Source organism: Montipora foliosa, chromosome 1 (assembly GCF_036669935.1).
Source record: "Montipora foliosa isolate CH-2021 chromosome 1, ASM3666993v2, whole genome shotgun sequence".
NCBI classification, from domain to species: Eukaryota; Metazoa; Cnidaria; class Anthozoa; order Scleractinia; family Acroporidae; genus Montipora; species Montipora foliosa.
The window spans coordinates 56,524,675-56,542,174 of record NC_090869.1 but is presented as its reverse complement, the minus strand read 5'-3'; the positions used below and the strand labels follow the sequence as shown (position 1 = coordinate 56,542,174).

General features: G+C 37.0%; 2 protein-coding genes and 1 long non-coding RNA gene across 4 annotated transcripts in view; 2 read left to right on the top strand and 1 right to left on the bottom strand.

The window, feature by feature from the left end:
• The first annotated feature begins 950 nt into the window (after positions 1-950).
• On the top strand, positions 951-4,310 carry LOC138002228 (rhodopsin, GQ-coupled-like). Its single transcript, XM_068848305.1, has one exon. It carries the CDS (start codon positions 1,917-1,919, stop codon positions 2,955-2,957), a length of 1,041 nt encoding a protein of 346 aa, XP_068704406.1. The 5' UTR covers positions 951-1,916; the 3' UTR covers positions 2,958-4,310.
• A 913-nt stretch (positions 4,311-5,223) lies between these two features.
• Positions 5,224-12,754, top strand: LOC138002258 (uncharacterized). Of its 2 annotated transcripts, none has more exons than XR_011123337.1 (6): positions 5,224-5,360; positions 7,498-7,725; positions 8,230-8,277; positions 9,292-9,345; positions 10,824-10,947; positions 11,260-12,754. It is a non-coding gene; the product is annotated as an uncharacterized lncRNA (long non-coding RNA). The 2 variants fall into 2 exon arrangements; XR_011123336.1 differs by lacking the exon at positions 5,224-5,360 and adding an exon at positions 6,166-6,368 and having other exon boundaries at positions 11,260-12,753.
• Positions 12,755-15,171: 2,417 nt separating this feature from the next.
• The window catches only part of LOC137979321 (neuronal pentraxin-2-like), an 11,873-nt gene continuing 9,544 nt past the window's right edge, over positions 15,172-17,500 (bottom strand). The window contains exon 5 of the mRNA XM_068826560.1: positions 15,172-17,335. Coding sequence (XP_068682661.1) covers positions 17,079-17,335 — 257 coding nt within the window. The 3' untranslated portion in view covers positions 15,172-17,078. The remainder of the gene's footprint in view (positions 17,336-17,500) is intronic.

The window sequence follows — 17,500 nt, the reverse complement described above, 5'->3', positions numbered from 1 at the left end:
GTGCGACTGCAATTTGAAGTTACCGGAACCTTGACCCCGTCTGGGCATTCCAAGTAATAAAAGTACACCAAGTGAAAACACTGATCGATGAAGATAGAGTGACTACGTGACGTCCGGTTAAAGTCTCATTAATATTCGATATCCGATAAATTCGATCAGAGAGACATCGGTACCTTAATAAGGTTCTTGGGCCCTGCTCTTCTTTCTGAGATAAAGTTAAAAAGAAAAGATATTCCCTGGAATTTGCATTTCATAAAGTTTCAATAGATGTATAGTTTATGGCTGTTACGCATCACAAAGCGCGTTAAATAAAATTTTCGCAAAGGACAGCCGCGATGGTCTACCGTAACCTTAAAGTTACAGCCTTCTCGGTTACGGTAAAATGGCTTCTTGTATTTGTTATTCAGCTTTAGTCTGTCTGAGACGATTTCACACAATGTGGCGCACACTGGAAAAACCCAGACGACTTCCAATCCATTGCTCTCTAAAAGATTCACAAATTGCCCACTGAAACATTGTGAAATATGGAGGAATATCTCAGATTTTGTAAAAAACTAGAAATTGCTCAGAATGTAAAAAGTTGCTCGAAATACGAAAAGTTGCTAAAACGCTGCCGAGAAACTTGTGGAAAGCCCTATCAAGGTTCCCTTTTCTTTTCACCTGGCTGCAACTCTCCTTTGAAAGGTGTGCTAGATCTCTTGATCTGATGAAAGACAATTGTTGTTTCATCTTGCAGAATCACAATATGCAGCACTTGCAAGAAAGTGTGCAAACCATGTCCAAAATGAAATATATTTTTGTTAGCATCGTTCCCAAGGTCGAAGAGGGAAAAAAAAAACAAATAAGGTGAAGACTAGGCGAAGTTCAGTATTGGACAAACTAGGTTTCAAGGTTTCAAGGTTTCAAGGTTTTTATTTGCCATGATTACATATAATGCATCCAATTTAATAAACAAAATACAAAGAATTGTAAAAAAGGCGAGGAAGCCCATAAAGAAACTATAAGAGCTTATGGAGCTATGGGCTTCCTCAAATTAGACTAAGAAATTAAGTTTAAGATAGCACTGGGACGTAATACAATATATTATTAAAAAGACGAAAGAGTGCACACACACACATTTATCCACAAAAATACAAAAGCGTAAATACTTCAAAGAATTTGATGCTACTAACGATAAAGAAGAAATCTTTTAAGGTTTTTGCAAAACTGAGCGGTAGATCCACTACAGGCAGGAAAGCAGACCCGGAATTAGTGGCACGGCAAAATAAAAGTCACTTGATTGATTGTATTTCCGCGAGGCCCAGGCGAGCTTTTTGCCGTATATTTTTTCCTAAAACCGTCGAATAAACAGCAGAACTTTCAAATATGATTTTTGAAAATAGTTAACTACAGGGATGTTTTTAGGTTTTTAAAACAATGTATATCTATATGAAATTCGGATTCTCGATATTTCTGATCATTGAGTAGCTCTAAAAACTCCGCTAATAATAGCTGTCTCACTTCGGTCTCGCTCAATGACTGAGACTCTAACTAGCATGGAGATTGGCGGAAGGTATAGGAATCCTAGTAGAATTGGCAAAGTCAAGATTAAAGGATGAAAAAAAATTCGCTCGAAGTTAAAAAGTACAATCTTGTCATAAAAACCGCTGAGTTTCCGGGATGAATGGAACCACTATCCCATAGATTATTTTTTATCTATTAATTACGGTTTCTGCGGGATTTATCATGCTTTGAAAGTTACGTCTATTCAAAGGTATGTTTTCGGTTGATAGAATGTTTTCTGTAAGACAAGATGAGCTCTAACATGACAATAATTGGCCCCTAAGATACAACAGATATAAAATGTCATTTCTACATTTTTTTCGCGTTAACTAACTTTTACATAAAACAAAACGCTCAATGTTTACTTTACCACCATGCGTGTTTCTCTTGTCATAGACATGGCAGCAAGTCCACGCAATACCTCCAATAAAGACATTGGCGCTCTCGGTGATCCGCTTGGGAGAGGAGACATTGAAATATGGTTTCAGGTCATTCTTGCCGTTCTTATCTGTTTAACCAGTTTCTTGGGAAACTCGCTTGTTATTTACACCATTCATAAGGACACTCGACTCAATACCATTACAAACGTACTGATCGAAAACCTGGCGTACAGCGACATATTCATGGCGATCTTTCACATGCCTTTTTGGATTGTCAGTCTTCGTTTTGGGAAATGGGTTTTTGGTCATGTGGCCTGCGAGGTGGCTGGCGTGACACAACTCATCTTTAGCATCGTGTCGCTGCTGACAATGACAGCAATTGCAATAAATCGCTACCTCAAAGTTTGCCGACGCCATTTATACACGAAGTTTTTCTCCAACAGGAGGGCAACGTATGTAATAGTTCTCTGCTGTTGGATACTTTCCATAGCAGTAAATACACCGCAATTGTACGGTTGGGGAAACATAACCTATCACCATTTTTTTACTAATTGCACTTGTGAATGGGCTAATCCCGACATTTCTTATATCATTTTCTTGGTTGCTATGGCCATCTTCACTCCTGCTACCATCATATTTGGCTGCTATTACGTGATAACTGTAAGAGCAAGTGCACGAAGAGTACAGGGCCATCTTGATCTACCTAATCTAGGCAAAAGCGAAGACAAGTCCGACGCCAGGGTATTAAAAACCTCACTTGTCGTGGTATGCGTTTACATCGCGTGCTACACTCCACTCTCTGTCATCGGTTTCATGGAAGTTTTTGGATCCCAGTCCCCTCGCTTGGCGTATTTTATCTCCTACGTTGGGGCATCCTGCAGCAGTATGACTAATCCGTTTATATACGGTATAATGAACCCTCAATTTAAACGGGCATTTTCTACTATTCTAAGACTAAGGGCGGATTCTCGACATGGTAGATTGTCTGGTTTGCCAAGAAATCGGGAATCAAATTTCCAGATGCAGGTGATTTGAATGCAAGGCATAAACCAATGAATTGTCTTGCAAAGGATAAAAAAAGTACATTCCCGGTTTTAGACTTCTAGTGAAATCTTCTGCGGCTTCTGCCATACGCATATTTTTCCTTGTTCCTTGTGTCGATGATTTTAAATAGACCTATTCAGTTTTGAAAATACATATTGTTACTCAGTTGCAGCATGTTTCAAAAGAACAATATCTATTTTTCCTGATCCTGTTTCCAAAGTGCTCGTTTTGAACTAATTGGCTTTGTCCTATGTCAATTTTGCAAATTTTAGTTTTATCAAATCTGAAGAGACTCAGCGTCCTATGAATCGGTCCACGTGTTAGTTGTTTACTGAGCGAGAAAGAAAGACAGAGAGAATTTAGGTAATTGGTTTAAATGATCCTCTTGACCTTCTAGAACAGAGATTTATTCAGTATTACTTTTCATCTGTCTCTTCAAAGGGATTTCTATTGGTATAGGTAGTTCTAGGTACCCACATGATTTTGAGTGTAATTTGGAATAAGTAATTAGTGGGGTAAATTTTACACAGTCGAACAAAATTTGAGAAATTGAAAACGTTGCACGAGAAAGTTCGTCTGATTACTTATTTTAACAATAATAATACATAAGAAAACTCGAGATAGCTTATCCTAGTTAAGCAGAAAGAACGCACGCTTACCACGCCAAAAATTGAGTCATCCAGAGAGCGCCTTTGACTTTCCACTTTGATCATTGACCAATCAGAATGCTTGGTTTGTAACATTTTTGCTACACTGATTACCTCGTTTTTGCACTGTGTTACCCGAAAAATGCATTTCTCGTAGCCAATCACACTGGAAAACTTGAACATTTACAGGCACATGTAAATCCAGTTTCCAAAGTGTAAATTTGGATTTACATGTTTTGTAAATTACAATTTACACGTTAAGTTCCGTAAACTAAGATTTACAAGGTATTTACATGTTGGAGTGAATTAGGTAAATAACCTGTAAATAGTAATTGACATGGTCATGTTCTTGAAGTATAAATGGAGGAACATGTAAATAACATTTAGATTGTTTCAAATGAATTTACAGTATGTTAATCATGTAAATGGGTTTAAAATATCCTGTAAATAACATGTAAATTGTTACAATCCTGTAAATCGAATTTCCATGAAACTTTCGTGCTTCAGTTGATCATGTAAGTTAACTGTAAATAGTGACTGAAAATCATTCTTTCGGAAGTTCAAGTTGAAGAGCATGTAAATGACATGGAAGTGGAGTTTTCAAAAAGTAAGGTTTCAAAAACCATGTTAATAAAATTTTCACGAGACTTTCTTCACTGATGTTCGAACAAGTAAATCATGTTAATTTTCCAGTAGAGAGTACAATGTAATGGTCATTTTATGGGAGACACAAATTTGAAAATGAGGAATAGTTTATAAGAAAGGGAGGGCTCTTAAAACCAAACCTCTCTCCGTTACAAAATACAGCTTCAACTTTAATTACCTGGAACAATTGTGGATTTCTCATTGGCGAAATAATAAAAAAACTGAGCCGATTAAAGGGATGTTGATACTTGAACCATGCAAATAATGGAGCAAGGGACAAAATAAATAAACAATGTGGCATCTGAAATTGCTCAGGATTACTCAGGCTGTGGGAAATTTGTTTCGTCTGACGCTCTATGATGTTTGACAGTTGGATGCCCGAGCTTTTTTCTCTCTTAGAGCGACAGAATAGCGAGTTGCGAGTCGCGAGTCGCTGCTCTTAATCTAAGAGAGAAAAAAAAAAAACCTGTGACATCCGTGGCGTCCAGGGTAATATCTCACGGTTTAGGTAAAGACTGGAATTGATTTTATCCACCATGTTGTATTTCATCGACTATTTCATCAATCACACGTGTTGTGAATCGACGCAGAGAAAGTAGTAGAATGGACTATGCCCCTTGTAATGACAATTGCAAGTTGAATTTCAATTATCATTTCAGAATGCAAAGACGAAGAGAATTGGTACAAACCACGACCAAAGAATCACCTCGACTGAATTGACAAACGGAGTTCTGAATGTCATGGCTTTTTCGTTTACTTTTGTTTCAGAAGGTGATAATGAATACGAGACAGTGTAAAATGAAAACCAGCCTTTATAATTAGGTTCAGTGTCTACAAATTAATTTTTCTGTCACAGATAGATAAGAGTATTCACACGTTGCAAGCTCAAAAAACCAAACGCTGTCAGAGACAGTGTGGGCTCGCTTAACTCTGTAACCGGGCTTCTATAATCACAACGGGTGACACAGCGGGTTATTTTTGGCCCAGAAATCTGCTTTTTGATGGCCGTCGATCTCCGTCAGGATAACTCTCGCTAACATCGAGGAAATATGGCTCCATTGAAAACCAGTTCGATTACTCCGATCCTTGTGTTTCTTTTGAGGTAAGGTAATTTCTTTTTTGTCGCATTGTGTTGTGCTTTAAATGTTGTAACCGGCTCTTCTTTTACAGTAGACACTGAACTCTCCATAATTGTCTCTTAATTGGAGCTGAAATTAGTCGGCATCTCAAGACAAAAAAAAAATGCACAAAGGCTAGTTAATCAAGATCGATTGTATCAAAACATGAAGCTTTATTTCATTCAGTAAGCCTGATTGCCATGTAAAGTGACCCTGGGTTTGCAATGCAGCAGTGAAAGTTAAGCTTCTATAAAATTGTAGAATCCATAGTGTATTAAATGTCATGGATTAAATTTACAAAGTGACTATGCAGACGGGACTCGTACACCAACCTATATTTGCTATTCATATGGGAGTCTTGTAATTATCGTTCAAGAAACTGCTTCTAAAATAATTGCTATATGTTGCTTGGTGTTATGCTAAGAATTTGAAAGTATTGACATCCAACAAGCTCAATGTTGGTCATGTGGAATTGAATTTTTAAGGCAGCCAGCAATTTGGCATCCAATATTTTGTAGAAGGTTTACTCAAGCCAATGATTAACTAAAAAGGCAACATTTGATGGAACTATTAAATAATTTCCTCTCAAACATGGGCATTCACAGGATGCCTAGATGCCCATCTGCCTGAACTCTTTTTCTACAGGGGGGCCTCAACCCGATACGCTGGTGTATCGGGTTTTGTAAGATTCGTAGCGCAGCGCCCTTTTCATCGATCGCGCTGAAATTTGGCGTGTTTACTGGGGAGATATATCCCCAGCTTCCCTGAAAATCTCGGCTTTCTAGCTTTCATTACGCCTACATGACGTCCATTGTAATTCTGGCAATTTGAGCCGATGCGATGACCAAATTTTCAATCGATCGCCGAGCTCTGGCGAAGCGGTTTTTCTAAAGTTTTTCAGCCAAAAAATTACACTACAGGCTTCGGAATAGATAAAGAAAAGGATTTGTGGTTCATTGGATGGGATTTCAAGCGTTAAAATCGCTGAAAAGGTAAGATTAATTATTTAGCGATGCAATTGCGTGTTTGAAGCACATGGACCTTTGATCTCACAGAATTGTGTTTTTCCTCAAAATATTCGCTTGTTTTCGCTTTCGCTCGCACATATTTACCTTTATTACATGTCCAGTGAATAGTTTTATCCTCTGGGATGAATTTTTCGTCGAAAAATCGGTTATTTGGGTGGTTTTTGGCAAACATATGTTCATTATTCGTAATGCGATCGCTTCCGTTGCCGTTAGCAACGGGTCGCAAATTTGACTTGTCATCACCTTATCACATTACGCATTGATCGCTAATCCGATTTTCTCAAAAAAATCCAAAAATATTCGTGCCTGATCAGTTTTCGGTCAAATTTATGTCCAAGAAAGCTGATAAAATGAAGAACATTTTTGTCGGTCATTAAAAAATTCGTAATTGACCTTGAAATGGCCAAATTTGTGTGGAAAACTAATTTTAGACCATTTTAATGTTATTTTTGTTAAATTTTTTTTTTCAACTTTCGTTTTTATAAAATATTGTAGTTCTATGTATAGAAATTATATGTTTTTGGAAAGCTTATTTTCGTAGCTTTAAAATACTTTTTGAGAAAAAAAACATTTTTTTGTGATGGCTGACTTTGCCTGGAAATTCCTGGAAATTCCTGAGTAGAAAAAGAGTTACAAGCTTACTTGTCCTACATTTACAGTACACTCTTTGTTATGGGTAACCACTTTAAAATGAATAGTCAGTAATAAGTATTTAACGACTGGTCCCTTGGGAAACATTTGATTTTGTTTCCTGAGAATCTCAATGTTTCCCCGAGGTGCAGCCGAGGAAAACAGTTTTATTGTTAGATGTCATGTGACCTTGAAGTAACCAATGAGAGCGCACACTGTTGGGGGAAAAATTCAGCTATATAACAATTGTTGTTTTTTTTTTCCAAGCAGTTGTCATGCCTTGCCCATGTAATAATTTTGTGTGTCAGGAGCAAGAGGATGATGATCAGATTGTGGATAAATTTGCTTAAAATGTTCTTGTTTTTTAATCCTTTGGGTGTACATTGTTTATTGACCTAGAAAAGTAAATCCAAAATAATGCCTTGTTATTTTTCTATTTCCTTTTTTGCTTTGTTTTGGTAAGTGGAAAGGATCAGGAGGGCTAAAGGCCTGTCCTGGGACAACGGAAGAAGACAGCAGAGTTAATTTAGAACTCTGCAATACAATTTTGCTAGATGCAGGCATAAAAATCCTCTGTGGGGTTTATCAGGTGGAAGGTGCTGGCCAGGTTACTCTGTACAAAACAAAGGGCAGGAAGCACATAAGCAACATTATGTGTTCTTCAAGGAAACCAAGTGCTTACCAAAAGCAGGTGAAATAACATTTCCCAGTTCAACCTCTCAGACTTTGTATGAGTGTTATATATAACCTCTTGAGAGTTTACATGTACATGTAGATAATGACAGCTCTACTCTCAGTCTTATGATGAGCTCATGCACAGGCAACACATGTTTAGAGAAACTCAGTGTGGTGAAGTGGACGGGTGTAAATTTATCCTCTTGTGAATCAAGCACACATGTACATGTACACCCGTATGAATGTGCTGTACAGGCAGTAGTGTAATACAGTGTAGGACATGACATCTTTCTTGTGCTTGTGCATGATACATGCATTTTTTTTAAATGTTGAACATTTAATTGGCACTTTCAGTATGGAGTAATGAGGTCTTTAATATTATTTTCATTTTATTATTGCTATTCCTATGTATGTTTACACCAACATTCAAGGTACAGATGTAGCAGGGGTCTAGTATGTACATTCCTTCAGCTTAGTGATGAAACTCTTTCTTTCTTTGTTCTGGGAATTTTTTTGTTAGTGCTCTAAGGATAGCTCAAGGAAAAGAGCATGCAAAGGAAAAGCAGAGGTCAGATAATAATAATAATATCAGATTTTACCACACCTTGATTACATGTAAATTGTGTATGATTCCCAGTGCACTGGTGGCTCAGTTGGTTGAGCATTGGGCTCTCATGCAGGAGGTCGCTGGTTCGAACCCCAGCCAGATCAACACTCTGGATCTTCAAATAACTGAGGAGAATATGCGATTGTGAAGGGGAACCTCGTGACCCGAACTTATTCAAGGTCAAACACCGTAAAATGCAATGATTTAGTCACTTCACTCAGTGGCCAGTGATGTGTTTAAGATTACAGTCCTTTTAACCTTGTGTCCTCGTGGGTAGAATATACCTGAGGATTACAGTTACATGTAACTCACACTTTTAATTTTAACATGTGTCCCAATAATAGGAGTCCTTGATAACAGTTTGGACTTCAACTTACATTGCCGTCATAAACCTTGTGAGTAACTTGTGTGAACAACACACTTCCCTGGCTGAAAACGGCTTGTTCAAGCTCAAATCCAAAAGAAGTTGTTTCAAAAACAGCTTGGGCACCATGATTAAGTCTATCTTGACTCACTTACTTTTGACTTAAGGTTTTAGATAAGAATTCATCACCTCCGCAATGCTACTCAAAAACTGTTTTCAGGCTGTTTGTTGTGATGGGGGAAGGCTATCCGGCACTGGCATGTTCAGAGGCTCCATTCCATCTGGCTTAAAGCTGCATCTCCCCTTCCTGAAAATAATGCCCCATCTTTTCCAAACAGAGAATTTTCTGATTGTCAAAGAAATGCTGCCATGTACACTGTAATTAACAACTTACTAACCTCACTTGCTTGGGGCTGTACTGGGAAATATTGGCCCTTGGTTGTTTTGTTTGGATCGATCACTTGACCTCGGGCCAATATTCCCTAGTATGGCACTCCTGTTTTTTTTAGTACTTAAGAGGTTATTAATAAATAAAGAGTAAGGACTTAACTAACAAATCTAATGTTGTTTTCAAACTCCTTTACCATGAGGCAATTTATTTTTATTTTTAGGGATCAAATGGCAATGTACCAACTAAAGTTCAGAAAGTAGATTTGCAAACTGAGGTAACTGTTACTTTGCCTGTAAAGTACTGCTGTAATATAATTTACCACTATAGATCTCTTTTGGGACTCATTTTTATAAGGTTACAGGTTCATATTTTTTCCTGCTTGAATTTTTGTTATACACCAGTTCAATTTTGATTTTCCTTTGTTTCAGACTTAGAAAGGGCATTGTTATAGCATTAAGGTTACAGGTTCAAATTTTGTCCTGGTTGAATTGTTTTTTTAAACACAATTTCAATTTTGATTTTCGTTTGTTTGAGATTATGATAAGGAATATTAATTAAACGAAGAAAAATCAAAACTGGATTGCTTTGAAAAATTTTAAACCACAACATCTACATGTACAGTGTATACAGCTGTAGCTAAAGCCCTGGTCAAACGGCACATGATTGTTGACGATAGTCAATGATAGTTGAAGCTCGCTCTTCTGTTGGACCACCAACTATTATACACTATCATCAACTATCATTCATTTTGAGCTTGTTCAAATTCTTCATGATAGTCGATGATAGTTTTCCTCGTTTGACCATGCGTATGATAGTTCATGATTTTGGTAGTTTTTGGTCAGTTGTTTTCTCCAAACATCAGCGGGCTCATTTAAAATGGCCGCCAAAAGTTCCTCGCGAGGCTCAGCTGCAGCTTCAGAAATTCGTGTTTACATCAAAGATGATAATCATGACAAAGAAAATACTGAAGACCAAGATATCTTAGAGAAGATATCCTCTGAAGAAAGTGTCAACTCGCAAGAATTAGAAGAGACACTGCAAAAAAAAGAAGCGTATCACTAAATGTTCATTGGTCAAGAAGGGCAATGCGGCAAGATCGAGTAATGGCCTGATATTACATCTAATAGAGGAATATGAGGCCTGGCCCTGCCTTTGGGAAGCCATTTTAGTGTTCACATTTTGACGCCGAAAGAGCCTGGAACTAGCTGCTCGCGTGACTTTGCATGTGCGACTGCTGGTGAACTACCGTATCATCAACTATCACAAACGTCTTTGGGCATTTGAGCATGTGAATGATGATGATAGTTTGGAGAGAATTTTGACCAGGGCTTAAGATTTTATTAGAAGCCAAAAAACCATGAGAAATCCTTTGATATACTCATTTGTTTTCTTAGGAATCAAAAAGTAAATTCATTTCTTAGAAATCAAAAAGTGAACACTAAAACTGTTCATCGTTAATGGGTTTTATATGGAGCTTAAAATTATTTTCTTTGTTGCTCTTATGGTCGCTATGTTTGGGACTGTGTTATAAACTTCTTTGAAGGTGAAACATTACTTTAGGGGACTATGCCACATTATTCACATTGACAGCAACAAAAAGAAGTAAATTCAAAGTTTACATGAAAATAGAATAATGTTATTTTGATAATTTATTGTATCAATATAAATTATTATTGGTTTTGTATTTATTTCCTTCTTTTCATATGATGTCAAATACTAAACTATACATGTGGTCAATATTCCTTCTTTAAGGCAAAGAATCAGAAGAAATGATTCTGGCGTAATTGATGAAAAGGAAGGTACATGTACATGTAACAATGAAAGTGAAGTGCAGACAAACAAAGTGGATGAACTGAGGATGCTGGAGTCGGGCTTTGTAAGTACACTATTTTTAACGTTTTCAGGAAGCTCTAGCATCTTATAGGTGTCTATTATAGGAAAGGGGAAAAAAGTGCTATGCTTAATGTCTTGAGTGATTAATACTCCAGGGTCTCCCTGAGACACTTGCCTCAAGTCTTGCTAGTAAGTATTACAGCTGAAAAATCACTGCAGAGCATGTTGACGAATTTGACCATTTTCCGTTTGGATAGTATACTTTCATGTTACAGGTGAAAACATCCCAGAAATACGCGCAGAATTTTTCATTTAGAACCGTGCTGTCCTAATAGTGAATTACCTTTTTTAACAGGTTGATAAAGATCCAGCTATCATTGTTGCTCGCCATTACTTGAGGGCAAAAAAAGTGTCAGATGTGACTCTGAAAAAACTAAAGCCCTTGTTGAAGAGGTATTGCGTACCATACATGAAGGACTCAGCGAAAGATGACCTTTTAAGGTCCCTTGGAAGGGTCCTCTTTGAAAGAAAAGTTGTAACAAGAAAAGATGAGAGTGAAGTGATCACTCACAGTAACTTAAAAAGTGTAATTTAGTAAAAAGTGAATTTGGCAAAGGTCAACAAACACGAGGGGACTTCTGCTCATGACTTGTAACTGCAAGAAGTTACAAAACAGGTATTGTGCCAGTAACTGGCAAAATTCCTTGTTAAAATGGCAACCAGAAATACGGATTTAAAATAAGTTGAAAGTCCCATTTCCCCCACTCATTATAAACTGTTCCTCTCACTCTAGCACTTTGAGCTCAAAGGAAAAATCAGATGATTTTAAAACTACAGGGCATTTCCTGTGAATAGTCCATTTGTGGTTGCAGACCTTATACAAATTATGTTAAGACTCAATACATTGCTCATTTCTTTAGTAATAATAATAATAATAAATATATTTTTTATATAATTATTTTATTATATTTTTAAATAATACACACTATTTAAGATACAAATTGAGTAATAGTTGTTACGGTTGATATCAATCCAGTTGTAGACATATTAGGTTTAAAATTAGTTAAGAAAAAACGATACTTGAAGATATTTGTGCAATAGCTATTTAAAATTGATTCCAAAGTTCAGAATATTATTTTAAAAAATTTCCATACCTATTTTAAGAAATTATCTTGCTGGTACAAGATTACATTTAATTCAGGTTTTAATGCAGCAATACAAAGACTATACTAGACTATATTACAACAATAAAAGAGTTTGAAGTATGTTAAGTTTATTTCTTTTTCGGGGAACTTACATTATCAACAGCCCCTTTATCTACGAGCCTATTTAGAAGGTGAAAAGTTGTTCTTTGTAGGAGGATTACCCTCACTTCCAAGCTGTATTTTGCCAACCAACCTTCCCCTTGAAGCAGCTTTGTTGTTTTGTTCATTGAAACTCTTTTTTTTTGTATTTGATACAAAAAAAATGTACCACAAATCCTTTTGCCTGGGTTGGCTTGATACGAGGTGGATAACCCTTCTACAGTGTGCCAGGGACGACCTTTTTCACACATTTATCTGCAGTAATCATTTTATAGTTTTTGAGCCCTCTTTCATCAGATAAGATGATCTTTACGATGTCTTGGCAGTCTCCCTTTTTTTTGATTTACTTGATGGTTACAAGATCTTTAAAGGCTCCCTTTTCCAATTTCTATGATATTGACAGGATCGTTTCAGTTTTCCTTTTCGATTTATGTGTTATTTACAAGATCTTGACAGTCTAATTTTTTCAATTTACATTTTATTTACGCGATCTTGACAGTCTCCCCTTTTCAATTTACATCATATTTACAGGATCTTGACAGTCTCCCATTTTCGATTTACATGCTATTTACAGGATCTTGACAGTCTCCCTTTTTCGATTTCCATGTTATTTACAGGATCTTGACAGTCTCCCTTTTTCAATTTACATGTTATTTACGCGATCTTGACAGTCTCCCTTTTTCGATTTACATCATATTTACAGGATCTTGACAGTCTCCCTTTTTCGTTTTACATCATATTTACAGGATCTTGACAGTCTCCCTTTTTCGATTTCCATGTTATTTACAGGATCTTGACAGTCTCCCTTTTTCAATTTACATCATATTTACAGGATCTTGACATTCTCCCTTTTTCGATTTACATCATATTTACAGGATCTTGACAGTCTCCCTTTTTCGATTTCCATGTTATTTACAGGATCTTGACAGTCTCCCTTTTTCGATTTCCATGTTATTTACAGGATCTTGACAGTCTCCCTTTTTCGATTTACATGTTATTTACGCGATCTTGACAGTCTCCCTTTTTCGATTTACATCATATTTACAGGATCTTGACAGTCTCCCTTTTTCGATTTACATCATATTTACAGGATCTTGACAGTCTCCCTTTTTCGATTTCCATGTTATTTACAGGACCTTGACAGTCTCCCTTTTTCGTTTTACATGTTATTTACGCGATCTTGACAGTCTCCCTTTTTCAATTTACATCATATTTACACGATCTTGACAGTCTCCCCTTTTAATTTACATCATATTTACAGGATCTTGACAGTCTGCTTTTTTCAATTTACATCATATTTACACGATCTTGACAGTCTTCCTTTTTCGATTTCCATGTTATTTACAGGATCTTCACAGTCTCCCTTTTTCGACTTCCAAGTTATTTACAGAATCTTGACAGTCTCCCTTTTTCAATTTACATCATATTTACAGGTTCTTGACAGTCTCCCTTTTACGATTTACACGTTATTTACAGGATCTTAACTGTGTCCTCTTGCTCCAATTTACATGTTATTTACATGATCTCCCTAAGTTTTGTCTTCAGAATTTACAGCATCTTGTCTAACATTTACATGTTCAACTCGAAAAATTTACATGATATTTGCATGATTATTGAAAACATGTAAAAGTCCAAAAACCATGTAAATTATCTTTTACAGTAAATTTTCATGGATTTACATGTTATTTACATCAGAATGAAGATTTTTTTTATGTATTTCATTAAAGGGCGATATACGAAGTGAGCAAACACTTTGCCAGTTTTTACTCGACGGCAGGAGCCGATGAGTAGGAGCTTGCCTCCCCCATGCAATCCCTATGAGTCAAACTTTGCGTGTGTATGTATTTCTATTTTTAGAACGACACGTGTTCTTGAGCTCTACACGCACTGTTTAGAATGGCCAATCAGAATACTAGAAAGTTATTGTCAAACGAAGACAAAATAGCAAAAAAAAAATTCATGCAAATTGATTAAAATGTGAGTCTCCCGCTGAAGGGGTAGTTCTAAAAATAGAAGGATACGAGCAAAGGTAGACTCAAGGATATACTGCAAACGGAGGCTCCTAGTCATGGGCTCCTGTCGACTGTGTTCTCCCGAAGTTTATTATATCGCTTGACTATACACTCCTTCCCCCCCCCCCCCCCCCCCAACGTCATGATGGTAATTAGTTCTACTTTACATTTAAATGAAACTAATTTTACACTCGCTTGAACTCGGAACTCGGAAATGCCCTATTGAAATTTCAGTCAGCTTCGCTTTGCGAGCAAACTCAGGAAATCTGTGATTTAGATTTTCGGTGATATCATCGCTGAAAGAGGCAATGCGGTGTATTTTCAAGCTACGAACGTGTCGATATAATGACCACTTGATAGTAGAAACGCCTTCGGAATTTAACTTTTTCGACAAAAATGTTTGGAAACGTTGCCAATGCGTTGAAAATACATTGGAATCTTATTATGGGAGATTTTAACATTCATATCGACAACATCAACGATCCGGATGCCGTCAAGCTCTTGGATCTTCTTGAATCCTTTGGACTCCAACAGCAAGTAACGAGATCTACTCACACTCATGGTCACATCTTAGATCTCATCATTTCTCGTTGCTCTGATCAGATTGTTAAGTCTACTCCTGTGGTTGACTACTTTATTTCTGACCACGCATCACTTGTGTGCAAACTTATTCCTACTTGAAGCCTGCAGGCGCGGATCCAGGGGAGGTGAAATGGGTGAGTTTTCACCCCCTTTTTCTGAGCCCCCCTTTTTTCTTTTTGTTTTTTTTATCCCTCAAATACTGACCAGGCTGTAGTTCTATTACGTTATTACAAAAATTCACCCCCCATTTCAAAATCCTGGATCCGCGCCTGGCCTGAATGATTTATCCAGTGGATAGCGCTATCCACCCTTCGAACAACTGGGGCCAGAACTCATACTGCAACAGTCAACCAACCTTTGAAGTCTCAAACACTTGACCACTGTGACTTCAATAAGCAAATAACAATCACCACTGTAATTAATACTCTGGGCTGAGCAATTACGGAAAAAACTCCATATGTAGTAGCACGTTTAGTTACTTCAGAAAGAAGTATATTGTATTACTCAATTTTAAAACCTGACTTTTAAGTGCAACAAGTAAAAGGCTCTAGAGGATGGTCAAGCTTTATATTAGACCATACATTTCTTTAAAATTTCATCATAAACGTTTGCATAACAAAATCAACAACTGAAGTTTCTATTTTTTCTAAGTACCTAAAATTGAAGACAAATTCCATTAGATGTGAGTTGTACATCTCATTTCGTTCATTTTGATTTGATTCTCTATATTTAATTCACTTCATCCAATGGAGGTTGAGAACAGTACAATGTAATGAAACCAAATGAAATTCGAGTAAAATTTTCAACCTACCGATAGAAAGGATTGCTTTCCATACCAGAGAGCTGGGGATTCCACGATATTTTCAAAGCGTTCAACAGCACTGTCACAAACCAAACGAGTTTCTTTACATCAGTAATTTACCTCTTTCTCTACCCGAAAAATCATCTGCTAAATGTTCTCATGTTCTCGCACCTTTCCAGAACACTGACATGTACGTAAGTAACTATACGAGAAGTTCATCTTATGGATTCATATAATAATATACAACAATTTAAAGACTCAGTATGACTAGTACATTGTAAAGACATAATTACTCAGTGAGAGACGATTCCATTCGATTAGATTTAATAGCTTTCACTCTTTGCTTTGGCTCCAAACAAATCAATCCAAGAGTTTATTGCGAAGCTAGCCAAACAAACACACAGTGTTCTGTAAAACCCTTCGCAAGAGTCGCCTCGGGGCCGAAATCGATTGCTCATGCAAGGAAAAAGTTTATCCAAACAGATTATCACAGAGTCACTCGTTTCCCGACCTGCTGGTGAAGGGAAAGGAAGACTCTGGGAACGAGATTGCGTTTAAATGCATTGAAATTTCATTAAGCTCGGTTTTCCCAAACACAATCATATTTTAAAATACCAAACCTACCATATTCGAACGCACTCTTAATCTACGATTACTGTTAGTAATCAAGTAAAATGTGTTTGGTGTTGTATTTGTCTCATTCATCTTCTTTCAAAGTTCAATGTTTTCATTCAAGAACATGTGGTCGTATACTTTGTTACAACCACTAGCAGGGGTTTCAATAACTTCTGAAATAGCCGTCCATGATAGCCCATTGAAGGCGGCAGTTTGACAAGTTTAGTGAAAATCAAGACAAACTAGCCGGCGGTATACCGCCGGTAACCGGTTTCTATTGAAACCCCTGCACTAGTTGTTGTTTAATCAACCCCACCTTTCCCCTGCTACCCTTTTAAACCCTCCGCGTGCATTCACTTTATCACTCTTTACAGACCATGCATGTGACCTGAATAGTGCGTTTCTGTTGGCTGTCACCCTTATGAATTATTAATAAATTTTACAATACTATTAACTGATTACGTATAAGTTAATATACAATGTATCTATTATTTTATTGTAAAAACAATATTTTGTTTGCAATAAATATTTCAAGTCTTCTTCTTCTTCTTCTTCTTCTTCATATGGTCGCCATTTCTAAAATTTCAAGCAAATTCTTTCTTGAAATGAAAATCTCCCATTGCACGAAATGCCGTCAATGACCCCACCATTGGATTGCGAAAAAGAGCTTAGAGCGGAACACCATTTTCAATTTTGTGGATTGAGAGCGTGTGTTGCTAATAATCAGACGCCTGTTTCTATTCTAAAACGTCGGAAAAGCCGTGTTCCTCTGAGCCTTAGGGGGAACACACGTTTCTACAAGATCACTAATTTAGAGTCATTGACTAAACTTAATTGATATGATGGGACGTGACTAATGCTAACATGGAAGCATTGCCGTTACGGTTACTCCATCACCCCTTTGTGCATCAATAAAGTGCGACCAAGCGAGTACGTTTCCTCGTCCAGTCTGACAAGTGCTGAACAGATTCAGTATATCATGGTGATGCAGTACGGAGTCCCACAAGTGTACGCCTGTCATTTGACCCCTAAAACTCTGCGAACCATGAAAACCAGTTCCTGGTTCATCTTGCTCTTCACCGAGTACAAGAACACCTCCACCAGGAATGACATAACCTAACGAAAAAAAAGGTAAAGCCGTAAATAATCGAAAGATCTCACATTTGAAAAACAGGTTTGAATTTGAATACTGTTTCGATTTCAAGTTGGGCTTAACAGCAGAATACCCTGTTTCTTATTTGCATACTGAAGAATTACATCCATTGTATTCCGATTCGTTCT

Excerpts from the sequence above, each read along its gene's own strand:
- LOC138002228 (XM_068848305.1), top strand. The coding sequence starts at position 1,917 with ATGCGTGTTTCTCTTGTCATAGACATGGCAGCAAGTCCACGCAATACC.